The sequence below is a fragment of the Pteropus vampyrus genome, unplaced genomic scaffold (assembly GCF_000151845.1).
Source record: "Pteropus vampyrus isolate Shadow unplaced genomic scaffold, Pvam_2.0 Scaffold2, whole genome shotgun sequence".
NCBI lineage: Eukaryota > Metazoa > Chordata > Mammalia > Chiroptera > Pteropodidae > Pteropus > Pteropus vampyrus.
In genome coordinates, this window is record NW_011888783.1 from 25,122,125 (window position 1) to 25,144,329 (window position 22,205).

At 31.7% G+C, this 22,205-nt stretch overlaps 1 protein-coding gene across 1 annotated transcript in view; it reads left to right on the forward strand.

The window, feature by feature from the left end:
• KCNH7 (potassium voltage-gated channel subfamily H member 7) overlaps positions 1 to 22,205 on the forward strand; it is a 415,423-nt gene that overhangs the window by 351,121 nt on the left and 42,097 nt on the right. Inside the window, exons 8-9 of the mRNA XM_011358452.1 lie at positions 9,855 to 10,254; positions 19,882 to 20,081. Coding sequence (XP_011356754.1) covers positions 9,855 to 10,254; positions 19,882 to 20,081 — 600 coding nt within the window. The remainder of the gene's footprint in view (positions 1 to 9,854; positions 10,255 to 19,881; positions 20,082 to 22,205) is intronic.

Here is a 22,205-nt window from a genome sequence, read left to right on the forward strand (position 1 = left end):
TATAACTATCTTAATGTTTTTATAGGTTTGGGGATTTAATAATGACATTTTTATATAGTGTATGATTTTCTTTTCTACATTCAGGTTCTCTCTTTAGGAGCAGATGTCCTGCCAGAATATAAACTGCAGACGCCACGCATCAACAAGTTTACAATATTGCACTACAGTCCTTTCAAAGCAGTCTGGGATTGGCTTATTTTACTGTTGGTCATATACACTGCTATATTCACTCCCTACTCTGCCGCCTTTCTCCTCAATGACAGAGAAGAACAGAAAAGAAGAGAATGTGGCTATTCTTGTAGCCCTTTGAATGTAGTAGACTTGATTGTGGATATTATGTTTATTATAGATATTCTAATAAACTTCAGAACAACATATGTAAATCAAAATGAGGAAGTGGTAAGTGATCCTGCCAAAATAGCAATACACTACTTCAAAGGCTGGTTCCTGATTGACATGGTTGCAGCAATTCCTTTTGACTTGCTAATTTTTGGATCTGGTTCTGATGAGGTAAGAGCTGCTTAAGAATCTTATTTTCTAAAATATTGCAATTTTAAAAGTGACTTTATTTAAACTGCAAAAAAAAAAAAGCAGTTGCTTTACAAACTTTGTATATCTCACAGATGAAATTCATGTTTAGTTGGAAATGTTATAAAATGAAATGAAACCATTTGCCATTGCAAATAATTCACAATTCTTTGTATTTTTGCTAAGAGATTCCAAAGACTACTTGTTCTTTAACCAAAAATTAAACTTTGAGAAAATTCTTCTATAGCACATTCCCAGGATAAAAAATCACTACATACTAACTTTGTGCATATAAAACTGTCAAAGATGAAGGTGCTTCTTTCTTAATTCAAAATTGTGGTTTGAAACAACAGGAACTTGTTTTATGTTCAAATTATGTGGAAGAGGCATCTTCTGAAATGTTTTGTTCAAAACTATTTCTCTTAAATAACATCTAGGTTATAAAAAAGTTATTGTGTTCCAATTACCTTATAAAGCTGGAGACTTTAAGAAAATCTGACAGAGATATGTAAAGTGCATTTTCTTGATAGAGAGTAACTTTAATCAGATTCTCAGAGTTCTTTGATCCAAAAGAAATTAAGTTCTCCTAAAGTCTCCTCCCTTTAATTACCACTAATTTTTATTGTAAATAAGTTTCCTAAATTCTAGTTGTTTTTTTGGGGGTTTTTTTTTGTTTTTTTTACACTTACAGCATCTGGTCTTCCTAGGTGTTCTCCCATCGGAGTATTAACCAGGCCTGACCCTGCTTAGCTTCTGAGATCAGTCGATATCAGACGTGTTCAGGGTAGCATGACCATAGACTCTCGAATTCTATAATGGAAAAATTTACAGAAGGTGTGAAAGTAGGTCTAAGGGAGTTAGTTGAGAAAGATAACTTCGATATGCGGAATTTTAACAATTAAATATCTTTTCTTTTTTACCCCTCTGAGCCCCTCGGCATCTTTTTTTTTCCCCCCCCAAGAAGAGAGTGGATATCAAAAATCTCCTCTGCAGATGGTAGCTTCCTGACCTATTCAGGCCTCCATACAAGAGAATCCTCCTCTGTCAAGCAGGCTTAGAAGTAAATGCTTTCATACAGAATGCACCCTTTAAACTGTGGTTCAGTTAAGAGCAGGACAATGGAACATTCTTTCTGGATTCTGCAAACCTTAGACAAAATCTCAAGCTCGACTCTCCTCATTTATAAGGATGATGATATTACTTCACCTCTTAAGTTTTGTTTTGTTTTGTTTTGTTCTGTTTTGTTTTAATTTGAGACCCTAAGAGGTAATAAATGTGAAACTCTTATGGGGGTGGGGAGGACTTCAACTGCTGTTAAACTAGTTGAACTTTTAATGTTAGATACTCCTAACTTTTTAACTAAAAATAAGAAAGTGAAATACTTCTTTATCTATATTTATCTCTATGAGTTTCTTAAAATGGATAATCCATGTAATTACACCAAATAAGTACTTATTAATAAACAATAAAGTAAAACCTCACTCTTTCAAAATATAAAATATATACACTGAGTTAAATTTCAGTTTAGTAAAATGAAAGAATGGTTAAACAAATAAATAGACAAATAAGATTGTTAGAGAAAGTTGATCAATTGATGATATTTAATCAATAACAAACCAGAGCATATTTGAATATGCTGATTATAACCATTAAGGTAGAACTTCTAGGATGCAGTACTTAATTAGTTTAATATCAGTTACTATATCATTTGAAATAATAAAATTTACTAAAAATACGTAATTCAGAAAAATCACTGTTTCAACCGGGCCTCGTAAGGAGCTGAAATGAGAAAATTTGTGATTCACATTGGTAAAGGTTGAAATAGTCTTGGGAAAAATGGTGTTGGGTTACTTTTCTCATGTAGCATTAAGGAAAACATGAAGTTTGCCTGTGAGAAAACAGTGCCAGTCCTCCACTTCTATATGATTTCATGGATTTCCCAGGTTCCCAAAGCCACTCCTCACTCTTTTAAGATGTAATATGATATGTGAAGGATTCTGGCTTTGCAGTCAGACAGACTTGGCTTTGATTCTCCTCTGTGCCACTTACTTGCTGTATTTTGGCAAGATATTTAACTTGTTTATGACTTTATTTCGTTTCTGTAAACTGGTGATAGGTAAATTCTTTTAACTTTTAAAACAGAATAGGCATGTAGTCATTGTTTGCCAAAGGTTACTTCTCTTCTTCTTTCTGGATTCTTTCTGGACTTTCAGATGAAAGTCCCTTTTTCTTAATATAGTCCTCCTTTAAAAACTTACATGTTACCATATTAATCATGACCAATGTCTGCCAACAATTTAGTCAGGGTAGAAGCAAGGGACCCACTTTTGAGCTTTTAAGCTTTTGCTACAATGTAGGAGGGACAAACAACAACGGTTTGGACTATATGGTGGCAAGAGAAGTGAGTAGTAGATACATTTAGAATATATTAGAGGAGAAAGTGTTGATGGATTAAATATTGTTCGAGGAGAAAGAGAAAAGCAGAATTAACGATGCTTCAAAGATATTATTGTTTTGTTTCTTCTTGTTTGAAACATTTGGGCAGGGCAGGGCAGATTGTCACACATTTATCCAGGTGAGAATAACCTGGAAAGAAGAAGATGCATTTTAGGGGAGAAATTTTGTTTGGACCATGTTAAGTTTTAGGTGCTTATTAGCCATTCCAGTACAGATAGCACATAGGGCACCACATGAACTAGAAAGATATATATGTGAGTATAAGAAAAAGAAATGAAATGCATTAAATTAAAAATTAGATATGATCATGCCCTGCTTTGTTTGGATCAGTGCTTCTAAGCAGGACCGTGCACCAATTTCCGTGTGGAAATTATAAAACAATTTGGAGATTTATATTCAGTAGGTCGAAAGTAAAGCCTTGAAACTCAAATTTTTTAAAGTTGCAGGAATGATTCTACTGTTTAGATATACCAGATTCAGTGGTCTTACCTGGGACAAAGGAGAAGTCCAGGAGAAAGCTTTCATATGCTCAAAAGTGAATATTCCTACAAAATAAGTATATAAATAAATAAATGAAGGAGTGGTTTTCAACTAAATGTAAGATCGGTCATGATTTCTTAATTGCTTAATTTTAACTGAGTTATTAATTTTTTTCTAGGCATCATAGCATCATGGATGACCTTAGAGAAATTGCGTCAATGTCAATTAAATATTAATGTCTTCCTTGACAATTTCCCTAAATTGTAAGCTACCATAACATTTTAATTTTATTTACATTCAACCCTGGGGAAGAAAAACTATTCAAATTTTGGAAATTATTTTATCTATAAAACATATATGTTAACAATGCTGAGGATAGCTTGGCATATACATTTTTACTAAAGCAGCTATATGAGCAGAATTGCTCATATTTTCAAAATAATCATTTAAAAATTTTAGTCTAAAATACAAATCACCTGTGAATAACTAAAGGCTCTTCTATAATGTTAAAAAACATGTTGAAGAAAATGAATACCGGCAATAACTGGCCTTGCCTATGTCATTATCTTTCTGATGTTAATGTCATCCAGATAGACTAAGAAAAAGATTCTTTATATATTTCTTAATTTTTGCATCATCAAACAGCATGTCATCCATAACAAATTATCTTCATATCATTGATGCAAAGGAACAATACTGGCTTAGTCTCCAGGAAGTCAACTTTTCATTATCCGCCTCAAATTTTCCTATAGTTTACTTATGTGTGGCAAATCTTACTTTCAGAGATATAAACAGTTAGAATCTAGAGCATTCTGTTTAGTTAAATGCTTCATTAACCTCTTCCACCCCTGAAAATTGGTATTCTTTAATTAATTACTTGCTTCGTTGACCTCTCTTCTTTCACACTTACCCGTTATTTTTCATGAATCATGAATGCAGGTAAGACCTTTTAAACCTAAATAAATACAGTGCTCTTTGAGGGAAAGTTTTAATAGGAAAGAGGAGTTTCTGCTCACATCGATGTTTACTTCATTAGTCTGATTGATGAATCATGAAATGGATACAAAGAAAAACAGCAGGCACTCGTGTAAAAACTTTGATCATCTTGTCAGCATTCTCTCTGAACCTGATCTCTACAATAGTTGTCATTAGTTTATTACAAGTGAATTTCTAAAACATCAGACATACTCATGTTCAAATTTAAATAACAAAGCATATTTTGAAGACCTGATTGTAAATATGTGTCTACACATTAACTGTGTCTCTCTTTAGCTATTTCTTGGGAGTTATGGCAGAGGTTTGCATTGGCTTATATTTGAGGCTATTGGTCATGCCTCCAAAAATTTGTGGAACATCAAGTAAGAGATAAGAACATTCCATCAAAAAAAATTATTTTGCATTGTCGATCATTTAGTCATCATTTATACGTGATCTATTGACTAGAATTTTCTGGAGATGGCATAAAGTACAGTTTTTGGTTAAATACTTCTCAAAATAAGTCAAATTCCTATCTTAAAAATATAACATCCATAATCATTTATTTACTGTAACATTTGCATTCTACTATTTAGAATCATTTGATGACAAGTTTTCCATGTTACTGTAAGAAAGAGAAAGTGAGTTCACATTGCAGCAAAATAGAATATTGATTATAAAACAAAATAAAAGTAAAAGTGTCTCAACAGTATAGTTTAATACTGGGGTGACATTTCCCAGGGAAGCTGTGCATTCTTCTTCTCTTTAAAAGCCACAGTCAGTAGAGGAAATTGTGAGGTTTGGGATAAATAAAGAAAAAATAAGCTAGGTGATCTCCCCCACCACTGTTTTTTACACACTCAAAATGTAGATCTTTGATTGTATTAGTGAATGTGTCCTTAGAAATACTGAAATAGTATGACTTAAACAAAAGACTAGAAACTAGTTTTAATATTAAGTTTTATTGGTAAATAATTCATTGAATGGTGTATCCATGTACCAGAGCATAGAGTCAATTGAGATGAAATATAAACCAAAACATTAGTGTGAAGTTATGAAAACTATTAGTCACTAAATGATCTCATTTGCCCTCTTATACCCCAAATATTTCCTGACAAACAAGACATAATGATGGATTAAGTAGAAAATTTCAGTGTCAATTTACTTTATCAACCTGTAGATGAAGCCAAAGATCGCATACTTACATTTCCTCTTTTATAAAAGAATAATTCTATCTACTTACAGTAGGCAAAGATTTTAAAGAGTAAACCTCTGAAATAAAGTATTTTAAATGTGAGAGTCTTGAGAATGCTTACTATAAAGTAGAATTATTTTTCAAAATTATTTTGGAAAATTCTTGAGCATAAGATTTTCTCTTACTGATGAGGCTTTCTCAACTTAAACTTAGCAACATTTATTTTTGAGTAGTGAGTTGTTTAATGCTGGTAAGAAAACATCTCTTCAATTTTCAGGTCTTGAAAATGAATTTCACTTGTATTAGGAGAGACTATTGCTTGATCTACTGTAAAATGTCTAGTAAAAAAAATCACATAATCTTCTTGTGTCTGGGTTTGTTACCTAATGTAGTTGCAAAGATGCAATTGTTTTAGAGTATAGATATAGCTTTTAAGTAAAATTTAGTTGAGAAAGTCATAGTATAGAAAACTAACTTCTACCTCAGTATAATAAAGTATCTAGGGCTTTCATAAACTATGGATGTGCATAAGTTTTTAAAATATCGAAACTGGATTAGAATTTATCAGCCACCCAGAAATTTGAATAAGTCAATTTCCAGGAGCAGTCATTTTATATTTTTAAAAATATGAAAAAATCCATTGAAAATAAAAGTCTAAATAAGTACACTTTCTTTACTGTGGTATTCAGGCAGAAAAAGTTTTAAATATCATTCGATCACAGTTAAGAAGTTGAGTTATGAGATGGCATAGATATCGATGAGGTGGAGACTTGACTTAGAGTTTATTGTGTCCCCTTTGCTATGGTTCATGGGCAGGGTAACAAAACAAAGTACCTTGCTTAAATCCACTGTAAAATGGTTCACCTCTTTCTATATCTTATTTATTATCACGATGTGTTTGTCTTTCATAATAATAGCATTTACCTCTAGTGAGCTTTTATGCTTTTTGAATCTCTACCAAAAGTAACAATAAATAGACAACATTTTTTATAATATCCGGGAAAAGCTGAGGAATAATATCTGAGAAAATTCTCTACATCTACTGTTTTTAAAATTATCGTGATGGGTTTAAAAAAATGAAAAGCCCCCAAAAAATAGATTTCCATAATATGTCTGGATAGTACATGAAATTAGATATGATGCAAGATAATAACACACTCTGAAAACATTTTATTTAGCCAAATTCTGATGTCGGTACAATTATATTATTAGAAAATTATTGGTGTCATTTTTCACTTGCAGAAAATACAGATAGTTCATTGAACTAAACAATGGGAACTAAATAGTCTCCAACAAATCAGCAAGAAGAGACTGATTATTCTTTAATCTGCTTTCTCTGAGATTTTGGTGCAACCATTTCTCTATGTTGTGCTATCATTTCTCTGTGTCGTGCAACCTGGTTCAAAACACCTTTAATCTTTAAAGAGATATTTAAATTAGAAAAAGAAGAGTTATTGCAATCCTAAGTGTCACATCTACAAGATGTGCTGTACACAACTGTACCTGAGAAAGAATGTTCAGATGTGTTAGCAGCAACTCGATAACAATAGAAATAAGGCCAAGTCATTTGTCATATTGTCAAACTAGTACACATAGTTATGCTTGGGTACATGGCTTTGACTGTTAAAGTCAGCATTCACTCGTGTTTATGGAATTAGGTTGAGACTTCATTATGTGCCACATTTTTAAGCTTTCATTTTCTTTGTCTAGAAAAGATGTCACTTGTGTGTTATAAGGTATATTTATTTATCTGCTTAGAGAACTTACTGTCATCTAGGTTTTATCTCATTTTAATATAATTCTGGATGGAACATCAGAAGTTTCTGTGGAAAGAGGGCAAAAAGGAGGTGGGTGGCATACACAGTAGATTTGATTCTTTTTCCTATCATAAATCATTTTAACTCTACCATCTTTGTAGCCATAAGAGTCATTAGTATTTATTATCACAACATGTCATAAAATCAGCTCATTTGTTTTGAAGCATCGTACTTTATTAACCAAATACCTAGAGAATTTTAATTATATTTCATTTATTTTGAGATTCAGAAAGAAGTTTTGTTCCAAGGACAAGAAATTTTGAGTAATAATCCTCAAATATTTCTGATTTATCAACACGAGGAAATAGGCAACAGGGCTGGAATGAAAAATAAACACACAAACTTAAGCTGTGAAGTGTAGAAATGGTGATGTTTTGAACCAGGGTGATTCCTATTACCAAAGTATGAGCAGTCAGTGCATCCAGATGAAGTTTTTATCTTTAAAATTTCTGCCATTTCCTGTGGAGGCTGCAAGGCCAATGCTGAAAAACCTCTATTTGGGATTCCAGATATCTAGGTAATGCATTTGGAAAGTGTGTAAGTTCTATCAACCCATTTCACAATATAAAGTTTCTACTTACTGATGGAAACAAAAATGTATGATATATTGAAATAAAAACATGAAGAGCTACCATTTATTAGGTATTATCTACACCCTTGTAAGATAAGCCTTATTATGCCCATTTACCTTGAAAATTGATGCTTAGAGATTAAATAAGTAATTTATCCTAGGTGACACACTGGTATAGAAGCAGAACTCAAGCATAAGTTTGTCTGTTCTAAAGTCCTGGAATATAACTGCTAAGCTAAAATATTGAGAATACAAATCGTAGCAAGTTGACTTTTCTCCCAGGGAACCACCTAATGCTAAGTGAAACTCTCTGTTTGTTCATGGAGAAGAGATACACTTTTAAATTTGTGAAAGCAAAAAAATATATTTTCTTTTCTGCACCCTGAAAAATAAGAACCTAGCATTGAAAATAGAGACATCTCACCTCTCCATACATTCCAAAATAAGCAAAGAATGGAGTCCAGTTATGATAAGCACACCTCAACTACACAAACCCTCTCACCTTGAGAGGGTTCCTATAACAACTGAATTAAAGAATTCAGGAGAGACTCAGGACTCTCCCCTTCCCTTGTGACTATTATAACCAAGGGGAAAAGATGTAATACTTACTGTAGCATTTTAATGAAAATGTTTTTCTTGATATTCAGTGCTCTTTTTCCACCATGTCAATATAAATAGATATAGGGTGATAGTTATGCCATGAATTGTTTCTTTAATTAAAATATAAGTGTTTTTAACCCACTTGGATGCACTTTGTGAAATAAACACCAGCAATGAACAGATAAAATGACTCAATAATTGATTGGTAAACACCATGTAACTATGGAATAATTATATGCCCTGTGAATTATGTAGTACTTATAGTTGACATTATTTAGAAAACCTAAGAAATGAACTTGTAATTTGTACTTCTCAGATTTCCAGTCCAAACAACCAGTTAAGTATTCTGTTATTATATAGAAGTGTCCTATCGTTAGATACCTGGTCAATAATAATCATGTAATTAGTTGCACATATCATACCCCAAAACAAAATACATAATATCATTGGGATAGCAAGAAACAATTTATCAATTTAACACATTTTGGAAGAAAACAATGCATTTAAGTATAGTGCCTAATGCATACATGCAATCATCCAATAAGTTTCGCAGTTATCTGCTTAATTGGCTCCTTCTCATTATGCAACTCTTTCTCAACTCTAAGGTCAGCTCCTCAGGAAGGCCTTCCTTGATCTTTATTTCTAAAGTGATGCCCATTTTAACCCATGTCGCCGATCATCCTCTATCACATCACTTTGTTTTGTTATTATCATGGCACTTCTCAAGTCTAAAATGATCTTATTATTTATTTTAAAAGTATTTATCTCTTCCCATAAACAATGGACCTTGTTTCTCTTCATTAGATAAAACACTTCGTCTACTGCTAAGTAACCGTCTCTATTAGAATGTGACCATGTATGTTTGTGCAACACTCTAATCCTAGTGTGTGGCACTTGCTAGGCACACCAGTAACACACTGGAATGTTTGTTAGTGAATGAGTGACTTACTGAGTACCCATGATGTACAAGGCACTAGGTGAGAGCATAAAACAAGATAGACAGATTCTTTGTCTCATGGGTCTTTCATGCCAAGGTACCAAATTAATATAATGCAAACTTTCAAAGTATTTTCCAAAGCAGAAGTCAAATTAAAAAAAAAAATGCTTAATTCAAAAATACAGTTATCCTCATTGCTACTACATTGTTTTAACCTGTTTCTGCCTACTTAGTTTCACAGGAACATACCCTGAATTGTTTACTATTTCTGACCATGAGCATTTACCTCCACAGACAACGACATTAATTGGTCTTCTGAAGACAGCTCGACTCCTACGTCTTGTGCGAGTGGCTCGGAAACTTGATCGATATTCAGAGTATGGTGCTGCTGTGCTAATGCTCTTAATGTGCATATTTGCCCTGATTGCTCACTGGCTGGCTTGCATTTGGTATGCAATTGGGAATGTAGAAAGGCCCTACCTGACCGACAAAATCGGATGGTTGGATTCCTTAGGACAACAAATTGGAAAACGTTACAATGACAGTGACTCAAGTTCTGGACCATCCATTAAAGACAAATACGTCACAGCACTTTATTTTACCTTCAGCAGTTTAACCAGTGTAGGATTTGGGAATGTGTCCCCTAACACCAATTCGGAGAAAATCTTTTCAATTTGTGTCATGTTGATTGGCTGTAAGTAGATTTCTCTTTTGCTATTTATTAGGGTAAAATAATATCACAAAATTGATATCTCCAGAACATTTAGGGTGAGGCAAAGAAAAAATTATAGAAAATTTTAGAAATAATGGTATTACATATTTGGGTATCATAGTCTATCAAACTTGATTCCCTCTGTGAAGGGTTAACACCAAAGATTTTCCAGACCTCAGGAAACCATGAGCATAAAACTGGAGTGGCATGAGTGTTGGGATTCTGGAATTGAGACTTGCAGTTCATTTTTTTACTGCTATAAAAATATATCTGTAATTTATTGCAAGTAGTTATTTTCTATTTCGCTCTGAGGCCAGATTAGAATGGGATGGCTTAGCTTACATTATATTACTAGATGTACTAGAAAAATAGATGGAAATATATGTACATATAATGTAAGTTAATCTTTTATATCTGTTTATATATTACATATGTGTGTAAATAATATACACATGTGTGATATATAATATACACCTGTGTAATATGCACACATATGTAATATATAAGTATGTATATATATATTTATCAATCATTGACTACAATTTTTTTTCTCTGTAACTCTATGCCAGGCCTAAGTGACTGACTTTTACCTTGTAATTAGGTAATGTAGTGAGTTTGACTTATAAGGTGCATTCTTTGGAATAGGAAAATATCTATATTAAACCAAAGATGTTTTAATGTTAATATTTTATTTTTTTTGATCACGCTATGGAACCACTAAAGATAACTTTGCAGAGCATCATCCTTAAATTGTCTACAAATTTAAAAATAGGTCCAGAGAGTTGATTTTTAACATATTGACTAATGAAATGTGTTTAAATAAGCTTTATTTATGAAAACTTAAATAGATTCACAAATTTATTGTCCACTTTATTTGGTTTACTTTTAATATATATGTTTACTTTTAATATATATGTCTTAATGTTTTTATTTTAGTAACATTTGTATAGGCAAATAACATTATAGTGAAATAACTCTTAATATAGTCTACAAAATCAGGCTCAATCTTGGCTATAAACACAGAAGTAAAATGGCATCCAGAAGGAAATGGAAGTGGGGCCTACTGGAAAAAAATAGAAAAATCCCCTCCAGAGAGACTGAATCTCTCAGAGCAAAGACAGTCCCATCCAGTCTTGATTACAACTCTTAGTAAATACTTTTAGTGGCTTTTGACTTTAGTGCCACAGGAAGCAAACAAAGAAAAGAAAAGAAAAAGTTTGTTTTTTATTACTTAAACACCTATGTAGAAAACAATATATAAACTTGGTTTTTTTTGGTTTTTTGTTTTTTTACATTTTTAAGCATCTTAAAACTTAGAATTTATAAGAATTTTTAAAATGCACTAAAGTTTAACTTGTTCACCATTTAGGAATCTTTACCACTTGTGAGAATTAAGTGAAATATATAGCATTGTTTATCATGTGAATTATTAAGTTAAAGAAAACTCAGCTTTTTACTTGCTCTACACCTAAACTCTAATTCCTAAAACGAGATTATAGGCAGTTTTCATTCTTATTTCTTTTTTCTTTCTTTTTGCATTCTTTCCTCCTTTCTTTCTTTACTTTTTTTTTAATGTGGCACTAGAGTATTTCTCTTGATTCTTTAAGAATCCTGTAGATGAATTTTATATTTTAAGAAAAAAAATCCCTCTAGTCAATTAGGTAGATAGATTAAGTGATATCCACATTCTACATAACATCTTTTATTTGAATAAAAACTTGGTTGTACAAACCTTAATCAAAATGGGATTATGTAAAGCTTAATGTCACACAGGAAAATTTATAAATATCCCTGAAGAACTCTATTATGACCCGTTATGCCAAGAATAAAGAAAAGGTAAAATTATGATTGGAAAGTTAAGAATAATAATAATGCCACTGATATTTGCTTAGCCATTTGATTTATATAGCTGTATCTACATATAATATTTCCATGTAGATCCTACTATATTAGCAGAGATTTGGTTTTCTTTGTTTGGCTATATTTGCACGCTAAATACATACTCCTCAGATCTATGAGTGACCTGATTTCAAGCTAAAAATAAAATACAATATCCAAACATATAATGTAAAATATTGTATAGGTACTAATATTCGTTATTGTTTTTATAGTCTAGTCTATATCAGATTGGACTAGCTTATCATCCCTGAGCTTTTTAAAATCTAATCTTCATTCTAAAAGAAAAACTTGACGTCTACTTATAGAGAACAAAACAATCAACTAAGCAATATAATTTAAGCAAACTAAAAATTAAACATTGAAAACTATTATTTAACTAAATGCAAATACGTCATATAGCTATAGATACATTTTAAAAACTATTTGCAAAGACAGTTACCAGTTATACTTCTGAATGTGTAGAGAGAACAGTGACAGATAATTCATTTTAAAAGTATACATAAATCTAGATGAAAAATGAAAGTTTAAGCAACCATTAAATAGTTGTAAATATAAGTGATGCTGATATACTTATATCTATGTATTCTAATATATAAGCGTATATCTTTATTCAACTACTATAAATAAAACATAGACATTTAATTTTAAAAACACACAAGCCAGTAAGACAAGTGTATTTCATCTCTGACCTACTTGACAAATACCTTGAGAGAATTTCTTCTTTTTATAACATGTAAAAAAAAAAAGTTACTAAATTTCTGCTTCTAGCCATGATGGAGTAACTAGAACCTTACCATATCCTTATAATTTTTTTTTTAAATAACAGAAAGCTAAACAAAAGATATAGGTCAACTGTTTTCAGACATTGGAAATCAAATAGTAAGGGAGTTTGATCCCCGAGAGAAGAAAAACAAACAAGATGGTCCTCACAATATATCCCAGGTGTTGTGTATGGAGGTACTTTCTGCACCACAGTGAAAGGAGAAGCAACCTAATCAGATGACTGTGGTATCACTGAGCTTAAAAAACAAGATCACAGGTCATGGAGGTAGAGGTGCTATAAGTGGCAAGACAATCAGACAACAGGATGCTATGGGAAAGAAAAGCTTCAGAAAATTGTATAGGTATTCCCTTGAGTCTACAGGTGACTACTAAGTCACAAATGCATGAGGTAATACTCAAGTCTGGGCAAATAAATACCAGAAGTACTGTAAGCTGAATAAGATTCAGATTCTTGCCAGTACAGTGGAAAGCCCTCACTGCACACTGGTATTCAACAGCATGCTCGAAAAAGTATTATCATAGTACTAAGGATAGTCTAGCCCTAATAAAGCCTAAAAACAAGCCGCAAAAGGAGCAACTGATCTATGGTTCACTTAACTGTCTGCAAGAACAAATGCAACTTATCTAAAGGAAGACAAAAAATATAAAGCAATGAACAATGTTAAATTTATTATGTTTATCATCCATTAAAAGATTAACAGATATGTTAAACAAGAAAACATAACCTTTGAGCAGGAGAAAAAAAAATTTTAACCTACAGCTGAATTTAACAGAGATGATGGAAATAGCAGACAATACCAAGCACTTGAGCAAATATGTGTAAGGACTTCCAGAAAAATGGGGTAGAGAAGAAAAAAAAAATTTTTTTAAGAAATGGCTGAAATTTTTCTAAAATTGATAAAAACTATAAACCACAAATCCAAGAAGTTCAGTAAATCTCAAACAGGTTAAACGCACACACATGCACGCGCACACACACACACACACACACACACGCCAAGGTACATTTTAATCAAAATACTGAAAATTAACAATAAAGGGGAAAAAAATCTTAAAAGCAATTAGAAAGGGAAAAAACACACAATGTACAAAGGAAAAACATCAGGTTGATAGCAGATTTCTTATTAGAAGCAATGCAAGCGAGAAAACAATAAAATTAAATCTTTAAAATGTTAAAAGAAAAAGAAAATCTGTCAACATAGAAATTTCTGCTTAATTAAACTATCCTCAAAAGTAATAAATAAAATCTGACATAATTCATTATGAGAAGACTATAAGAAATTATGAAGTTCTTCAAGTAAAAGGAAAATTATACCAAGTGAAAATTTGAGTTTATGAAAAGGCATGAAAAAAACTAGGAATGTTAAATATGTGGGTAAACTTAAAAGATTTTTCTTCATTTTTAAACGTCTTCAAAAATAATTATTTAAAGCAAAAATAGTGATACTAAATTTGTAGGTTTTATAATATATATAGAAGTAAAAATCTAACAATGATAGCACAAAAAATGGAAACAAGACATTGAAATATATTGTAAAATTTCTACATTATACATGAAATGGTATTACATTATTTAAGGTTAAGAATAATAAGTTAAAATGCATATTGTAAATAGTACAACACAGCTAATGAGCCAATAAGGAAGACGGAAATGGAATAATAAAAAATAATAAATCCAAAAGATAGCAGGAAATAAGAAAAAGGGGGAATGTAGAGAACAAGTATCAAGATGGTAGATTTAAACCCAACCATGTTAATAATTACCTTAAATTTAAGTAATCTAAACTCATTGAACTGCAGAAGTTGTTGGATCGTTTTTTTTTTTAAAGGCTCAACCATATGCTGTCTAAAGGAAACATTTATAATATAAATACATAGGTAAAATAAAAAGATGGAAAACGTTGTACATACAAATACTAATCATGAGAAAAGTCTAAGGAGCAGTATTGATTTCAAACTAGACTTCAGGACAAGAATTATTACAAGAGATAAATTAAACACCACAGTACAAAATGTGTATGCCCTATTAGAGCTTTAAATTAAATTAAGCAAAACCTGACAGAACCTAAAGGACAAATAGTCAAATTTACAAGACAAACTCACAGTTATACTTAGCAGTTACAACACTCTTCTCTCGGTATTTAATAAAATAAGTAGACAGAAAATCAGTAAAGATATAAAAGACTTGAACGATACTATCAATTAACTTGGCATATTGGCTATTATAGAATACCAGCAGAATACACATTCTTTTCTAGCATATGTGGAACAGTCACCAAGACAGACTATGCTAGACTATAAAACAAGTACCAACCAGATCAAATTTGTACCCAAAAAGAAATCTTAATAAGTTTAAAAATATTAAATCATACACAGGATATCTTTGAACACAAGACAAACCAGAAATTAGTAAAAAAAAAAAAAAAAAAATTAAAGAACAAGCTATAGAATAGATATTTGGAAATCCCCAAATATTTGGAAATTAATTAACACATTCCAAGTGACATGATTCAAAAAAAAAAATCACATTAAAAGTTAGAAAATAGTTTTAACTGAATGAAAATGAAAATAAAATGTATCAAACTTTGTAAGAGGTAACTGAAGCAGTACTCAGTGAAATTTATAGCTTTAAGTGTTTTTATTAAAAAAGCAAGCTCAAAATTCAAAGATCTGAGCTTCTGTCTTATGAAACTAGTAAAACAGGCAAATTAAACCTAATATAAATAGTAAGAAAGAAATAACAATATTAAAATATAACGAATGCAAACAATAGAGAAAATTAATGGGAGTAAGTCCTGGCTCTTTTAAGATTAATAAAATTGATAAATCGCCAATTACATGAAGAGAGGTCATATTTTACCTATGTCTTGTATGAAATAAAAGATATTTCTACAAATTCTAAAGACATTAAAAGGCTAAGATAAAATTAGGAATTATTTTATAATGAATATGATCATTTAGATGAAATGAACAAATTCTTTGAATGATATGAATTACTAAAACCGAAACAAAGAAAACAATCCTGAGCCACAAAATAAAATTCATAAATTGGATTGTACCAAAATTAATAGCTTCAACTTTTCAAAGGACATTATTAAAAAACGGGCAAATGATAGGCTAGAAAAACATATTTTCAATACTTAGGTATAAATAAAGGACTTTTTACAGAGTATATAAAGAATGTTTACAACTCCACAATAAGGCAACTCAATTTAAAAATGAGCAAAATATTTAAACAGACATTTCAAAAAAGAATACATATGAATAGCCAATAAGTACATGAAACACTGTTATTATTCATCAGAGAAACACAAACTAAAACCCTAGTGAGATGTTATACACCTGATACAATGATTCAAATAAAAAACTGATAATATCAAATGTTGGAAAGGTTGTGGAACAACTGATGTTTTTATTTGTTTGTTTTTTGTTATTGTTTACTGTGAGTCTATTTATGACATTTTTGAAATGAAAAAAATCGGAGAAATAGAAAATAGATTAGTAGATGTCATGGATTAGAGACAAGGGAAGGAGGCTGAAGGAAGGTGGATATGGTTACAGAGAGTAACGTAGGAGATGCTTGTGATGATGGAACTCTTTAGTATTTTAACTGTGGCAGTGGGTACATGAAACTACATATGCAGTAAAATTACATAGAATTAAGTATACACACACACGAGAGTACAACAAGAAAACAGGAAATCTGAATGAGATGTGTAGACTGATGTCAATATCCTGATATTGTACTATGGTTCTGCAAGATGTTACCATTGGAGAAAACTTGAGTAAGGACACAAGGGATCTCTCTATTATTTCTTATAACTGTATGTGAATCCACAGTCGTCTCAAACTAAACAGTTTAATTAAAAAAAAAAAATGAAGCAGGATTCAGAGCCAGGTGGTCAGAATTCATCTTGACAGTGTTCTGGAAAGTCGATGCTACTAAACAGTGTTAGAATTGAGACACCATTCTGTTTCATCACTCTGATATTGCATTCAGAGGTCATGTTGCCTACAGAGCATGAAGAAATCTGGAAGTATGAACACAGCACCCCACAGCTAGAAATGGCACAGTGGGGTGGATTTTGGTGGTCCTTCTTATATTCTTATATATTGCTTGTAAGAGTATAAAATGACACATCAGTTTTGGGAAATAGTTTGGCAGTTTTTTATAAAGTTAAACATACCACACAACTCAGCAATTCCACTCCTAGGTATTTAAAAGAGAAATAAAAACACATGCTCAAACAAAGACTTGTAAACAAATGTTTATGTCAGTTTTATTCATAATACCTAAAAACAAAAAGCAGTGAAATTCCAGCTACAGAAGAAACTGTGGTACAACCATACAATGCAAATCTTCTCAGTGATAAAAAAAGAACAAATCTCAAAAACCTAATAGTAAAAGAAATCAGACACAAATTAACATGTACATTTTTATTCCATTTATATGAAATCCCAAGAAATGGAAACTAATTTTTGATGGCATAAAGGAGCTCAGTAGTTTCCTAGGGTCAGAAACGAGTAGGTAGGCAGCCAAAGGACAAAGGAAATATTTTGGGATGATGGAAATGTTTTATATAGTGATTGTGTTTACGAGAGTGAATACGTCAAAACTAAACTATACACTTAAAACAGATTCATTTCATTATATGTAAATTACACATCAATAAAAAAATTTGATACAATTTTTTAAGCTTACAAAATATGTAGAAAAGCAAGTGTATTTGCTTTATCAGATTGTTTCAGCTAATACCCAATGACAAGCCAAATTAATCAGTTTGGCTAGCATATCAGATTTGGGGTGCAGTATGCTGAAGGAAGTTTTAAGATATACGTGCTTTATCTCAATAACTTCTAAACTTAAAGCAAATCATTTTGATGAAAATAAGACCTTCCTATTAAGGAAAGCTAAATAAAATGGTGAATTGAGAAAAGAAACACCTATATATAGTATGCCAATTTGCTTTTGACTCATATTTTATGCCAGTTGATGGGCATTAACTAAATAATGTGTATAGAATCTAATCATTTTGTGCTTCTCTCTTGCTGACAGCCTCTAGCTCTGTTTGCTTCCCCCAAAATAGGGAAAAAATCCATGTCTTTATTGTAATTTAAAAAGCCATCAGCATAGAATTTCTTAAGAGAAGTACAGGTCATTTATGTATTCATCTATGTACTTATAACCTATATTTTACCATCTTGCCAATGAGTGGAAATACAGGTTTATGACCCAAACTAATGTTTTGATTCGTTTTTATGGCAGCATGGAGATAAAACCACAGTATTTATTAAAAATGAAATAAGAATGTTTTATTTGACTTTTTGAGTAATTATGTGATTTAGGTAAAATATCTAATGTTGTGTGTCCTCTGATTAAATCAAGTGAATTTAGTCTGTACTATTTCCTGAAAATATGATAGATACTTTGGAGACATAACAGCATGCATAAATATTTCTAACACTAGAATCAGGAAGAGTAAAACATATTTTTCACATGAACTTCCTTGGATCATAGGAATCAGTTTCAAGCAAGTAGTGTTAACTCCCTCCTTAATCAACTATTAATTTACTCAAACTAGGCTCATGTCTTTTTTTCTATGGAAGATACAGCCTAAGCAGTTTGCCTACCGCACTGAGACTTACTGTCTTTCACACATCCCAACTTCACAGATCTTCCCAACTTTCATCATTTTAAGTAGATAAAAGCAAAGAGCCACCCCTTTCTCTGGGACATTCTCTTACTTGGGGCACAAAACCATGTGGTAAACAAAAACCATGTTAAACAAAGACAAAGATAAGATGGAAAAGAAAGCAAATGATCAAGAAGATAAGTCATTTTAAAACACCTTGATTCTGGCCAAAATCTACTTTAAAAATGATTAAGTGATGTATAGAAGTAATGTTTTATAAACTGTGTCTGGGGAAAAAAAATGCGTTGGTTGAATATAGTTGAATCAAACACTCAAACAGTCTGTTTTTTCTCTCACCTGGTTGGTATATTACAGTTGCAGTGCCTTACAGATGTATTACCTTCTCTCTAGTGTTCTGACACACACCAAAATATCAGGATATAGATCATGTTTCATGATGTGACTTTCTGTACAGAATACGGAACATTTTATGATTATTAGAAATTGAATACAAATATAAGAAAGAGAAGATGGCTTAAAAAGCTTATATTAAATCATAAAGCTTTAGCTCACTTTAGCTCACAAAGCCTTAATGCCTATTGAAACACTTATTTCATTTAAGTACTGAATATATAGCAAGGGTTGCCAGAACAGTTTCTTTCTTCCCATAGATGAAATAACAAAAATGTAATTTATTTTCTTGATAAAAACAAAACAATATTCTCATATTCTAAGATATTTGTTTCTCATACAGAAATACTATTAAAAATTAATTTTAATAGATTGAAAATTATATACAAATAGATTCTCTAAGGAAAGTATGGATTCCTTAAAACAATGTTTCATGCCATAGCAAATCCAGAATATTCAAAATAATCCTAAGATTTATGATAGACTTTTAATATTACAAGGATAGATTTTAGGCTGAGAGGCAGGGATGTCACAATTTAAAAATTAACATTTTAACTGCAATTTCAGGAAAATTATCCATGGTAGCCTCATGACGTACCTTCTTATTACTCTAAATGCATCTTGTCTCTAATCAGCATTCCAGCTTACAAGTGATATTGTAAACAATCTGCTTTTTTACTTTAATTTAAAATCTATGGTGAATTTAGATACTTCTCTCCAGATTTATCATCAACATTATAAAATCTACAACAGTATTGGCTTAACTTCCCTCCCCTCCTTATGGGCCAGTGGTAAATCCTCACAATTAGACTTGAGATTCTGACAAGATACAATATACCCAAGTGCAGTCTTCCCCCATAACTTTGTTTTCTATCCAATCCAGCACTAATGTATGCAAGTATTTTTGGGAATGTATCTGCAATTATCCAAAGACTATACTCGGGAACTGCCAGGTACCACATGCAAATGCTGCGAGTAAAAGAGTTCATTCGCTTTCACCAAATTCCCAATCCTCTGAGGCAACGGCTTGAAGAATATTTCCAACATGCGTGGACTTATACCAATGGCATTGACATGAACATGGTATGTATTTTGTTTCCAAACAGAAGCTCCACCGGCATTATAGCTCCAGTCAAAATAGAAAAGCCAGTCTCACCAGCTTCGAATCCCTTGCTTTTGTTTTCCTCTCTCAAATGTTTATTTTCTCCCCTGGAGATAGTCTCTCATTCTCAATTCATGGCATTGCATGGTGCTATATTCTAGTTATACTGTGTGGCAAAGGCATTATAACATGATGCAAACTGATATAACTGTGTGCAGTAGAGCTCCCACTCTGGTTAGAGAGAGCATCACTAAGCTGGAACCTTGGTTTTCACTACATGGCCTAGCTGCCAGAACCCCTTTCCCCCCAGAATAGTTGGACCCACGTGCATTAAGATATGGCAAGTATACGGTAATGACTACGATGTCCTCAAAGATCCAAGGTTAACACTCTAAAAAAATAAGACATTTCGAGGATTTGTGGGAGAAGTCAGGGATCTTAAATATGCCATAAATATTTCATGATAGGAAGTTTCACTTTTATGGTAAGGATAATTTTTCTATATCTTAAATAAATAACTATATGCCCTCTTACTCTACCTCATTTAACGCATCTTTTCTTTCAAGGGGAAATATGGATTCTCTCATAACTTTTAAGCAAATTCAATATCAATGATCACTTTTCAAAACCCTTTCCTCTATCGATGCTTAAAAATCAACATAATTATTAATATGACTATGGTCTATACAGCTCTTTGTATTATTAGAAAAATTATACACATTATTGTAACCTGGTTGTTTGGCTTATAGAAACTGATTGCTAAAGATAAATTGTATGAATTTCTATAGCATACCATAGACCTATTTTTAAAAAGATTAAAACTATGGTGACTTCCTATATAGCTACCCTTCCACTGGGCAAGGACCCTGTTTCTAAGAATCTTCAGGAAAAAAATAACTCCTTGCATACAATGACATTGACAGTATAATACAATTTTGCATAAGTTAACCTGTGTAATTTAAGTAGACACTTTTTTATTTAACTAGTTATATTCTGAAAAAAAAAAAAAAGCAAAGGCTCAAAATTAGCAGTCAGGGTACAGAAAGCATTGCAAATATTGCCCAATATGAAAGACATATTTATATATGGATAAGTTTATCTTAGCTTTGTGTGATTTATTTGGCTGAGAAGTAAGGGCATGCCATTATATAAAATTTTAATTCAAAGAGCTAATCAATTAGCAAATTTCATGCAAAATCATAACTGAGCTCTATGACTTATTTCTAAATATCTCAAAATTCCTTGTGAAAATTTAGTTGATAAATTGATCTCACCAGGGTAACACTTTAATCTCACAAGAAAACCTATAAATTGATTACTTCTTATATATTTCCACCCATATTTTTGTTTAATGAAGATATCAGCATTTAGAAACTATTGGGGATTTTCTAATGCTGGGTTTGCTAAAGCAGTATCAAGAATTTTTAATCAAAACTAGTGTCACTCAATATTATTGTTTCATACTGCCAGATTATTTCAATAACAATAAAACAATTATTTATTGTAGCTCCTCTCTTCATATAACTCTAGTTTTGTGACCATTTTTTTTGTGATAAAGTCTATTTTGTGACAACTATTTACCTTTCATTGTTTGACTCTATTACCTATAAATATGGTTTATATACCACTTGCCTATTTATTTACAATGTACTTATGAAAGATTTATATCTCTTTCCTGTCTGCTTCACACCTTAATACATGGAATCACAACACCCACCGGTAAGAACAGGAGGTATTTATATCCAATTTAATTCTCGTGTAAATTGTGGAGAATACCCTTGTTATCTGTCAGGTTTAGAGCTTGTTAAATGATTTCCGATGTTAGTTCTGATCTTTTTTGCATGATTTAGCAGAGGAAATACAAAGCAAGAATTTGGGGAAGATAACCTGGAAGAGGCCAAGTACAGAATAGAAATCCTTAACTTTAATAATGACTTGACCTCTAGTAACATTTCTGTACAGTTTCCCTCTCCCCACAAAAAGTCACTTATATTCCCCTTCCTCCACTCTGGTAAAGGTTATGGGTATACGGTTTGCATTAGATAATTGTCATAAAGAAAATGTCATTCTCTTTCATCATACTCTATTTTCACAATGTAGGTGCT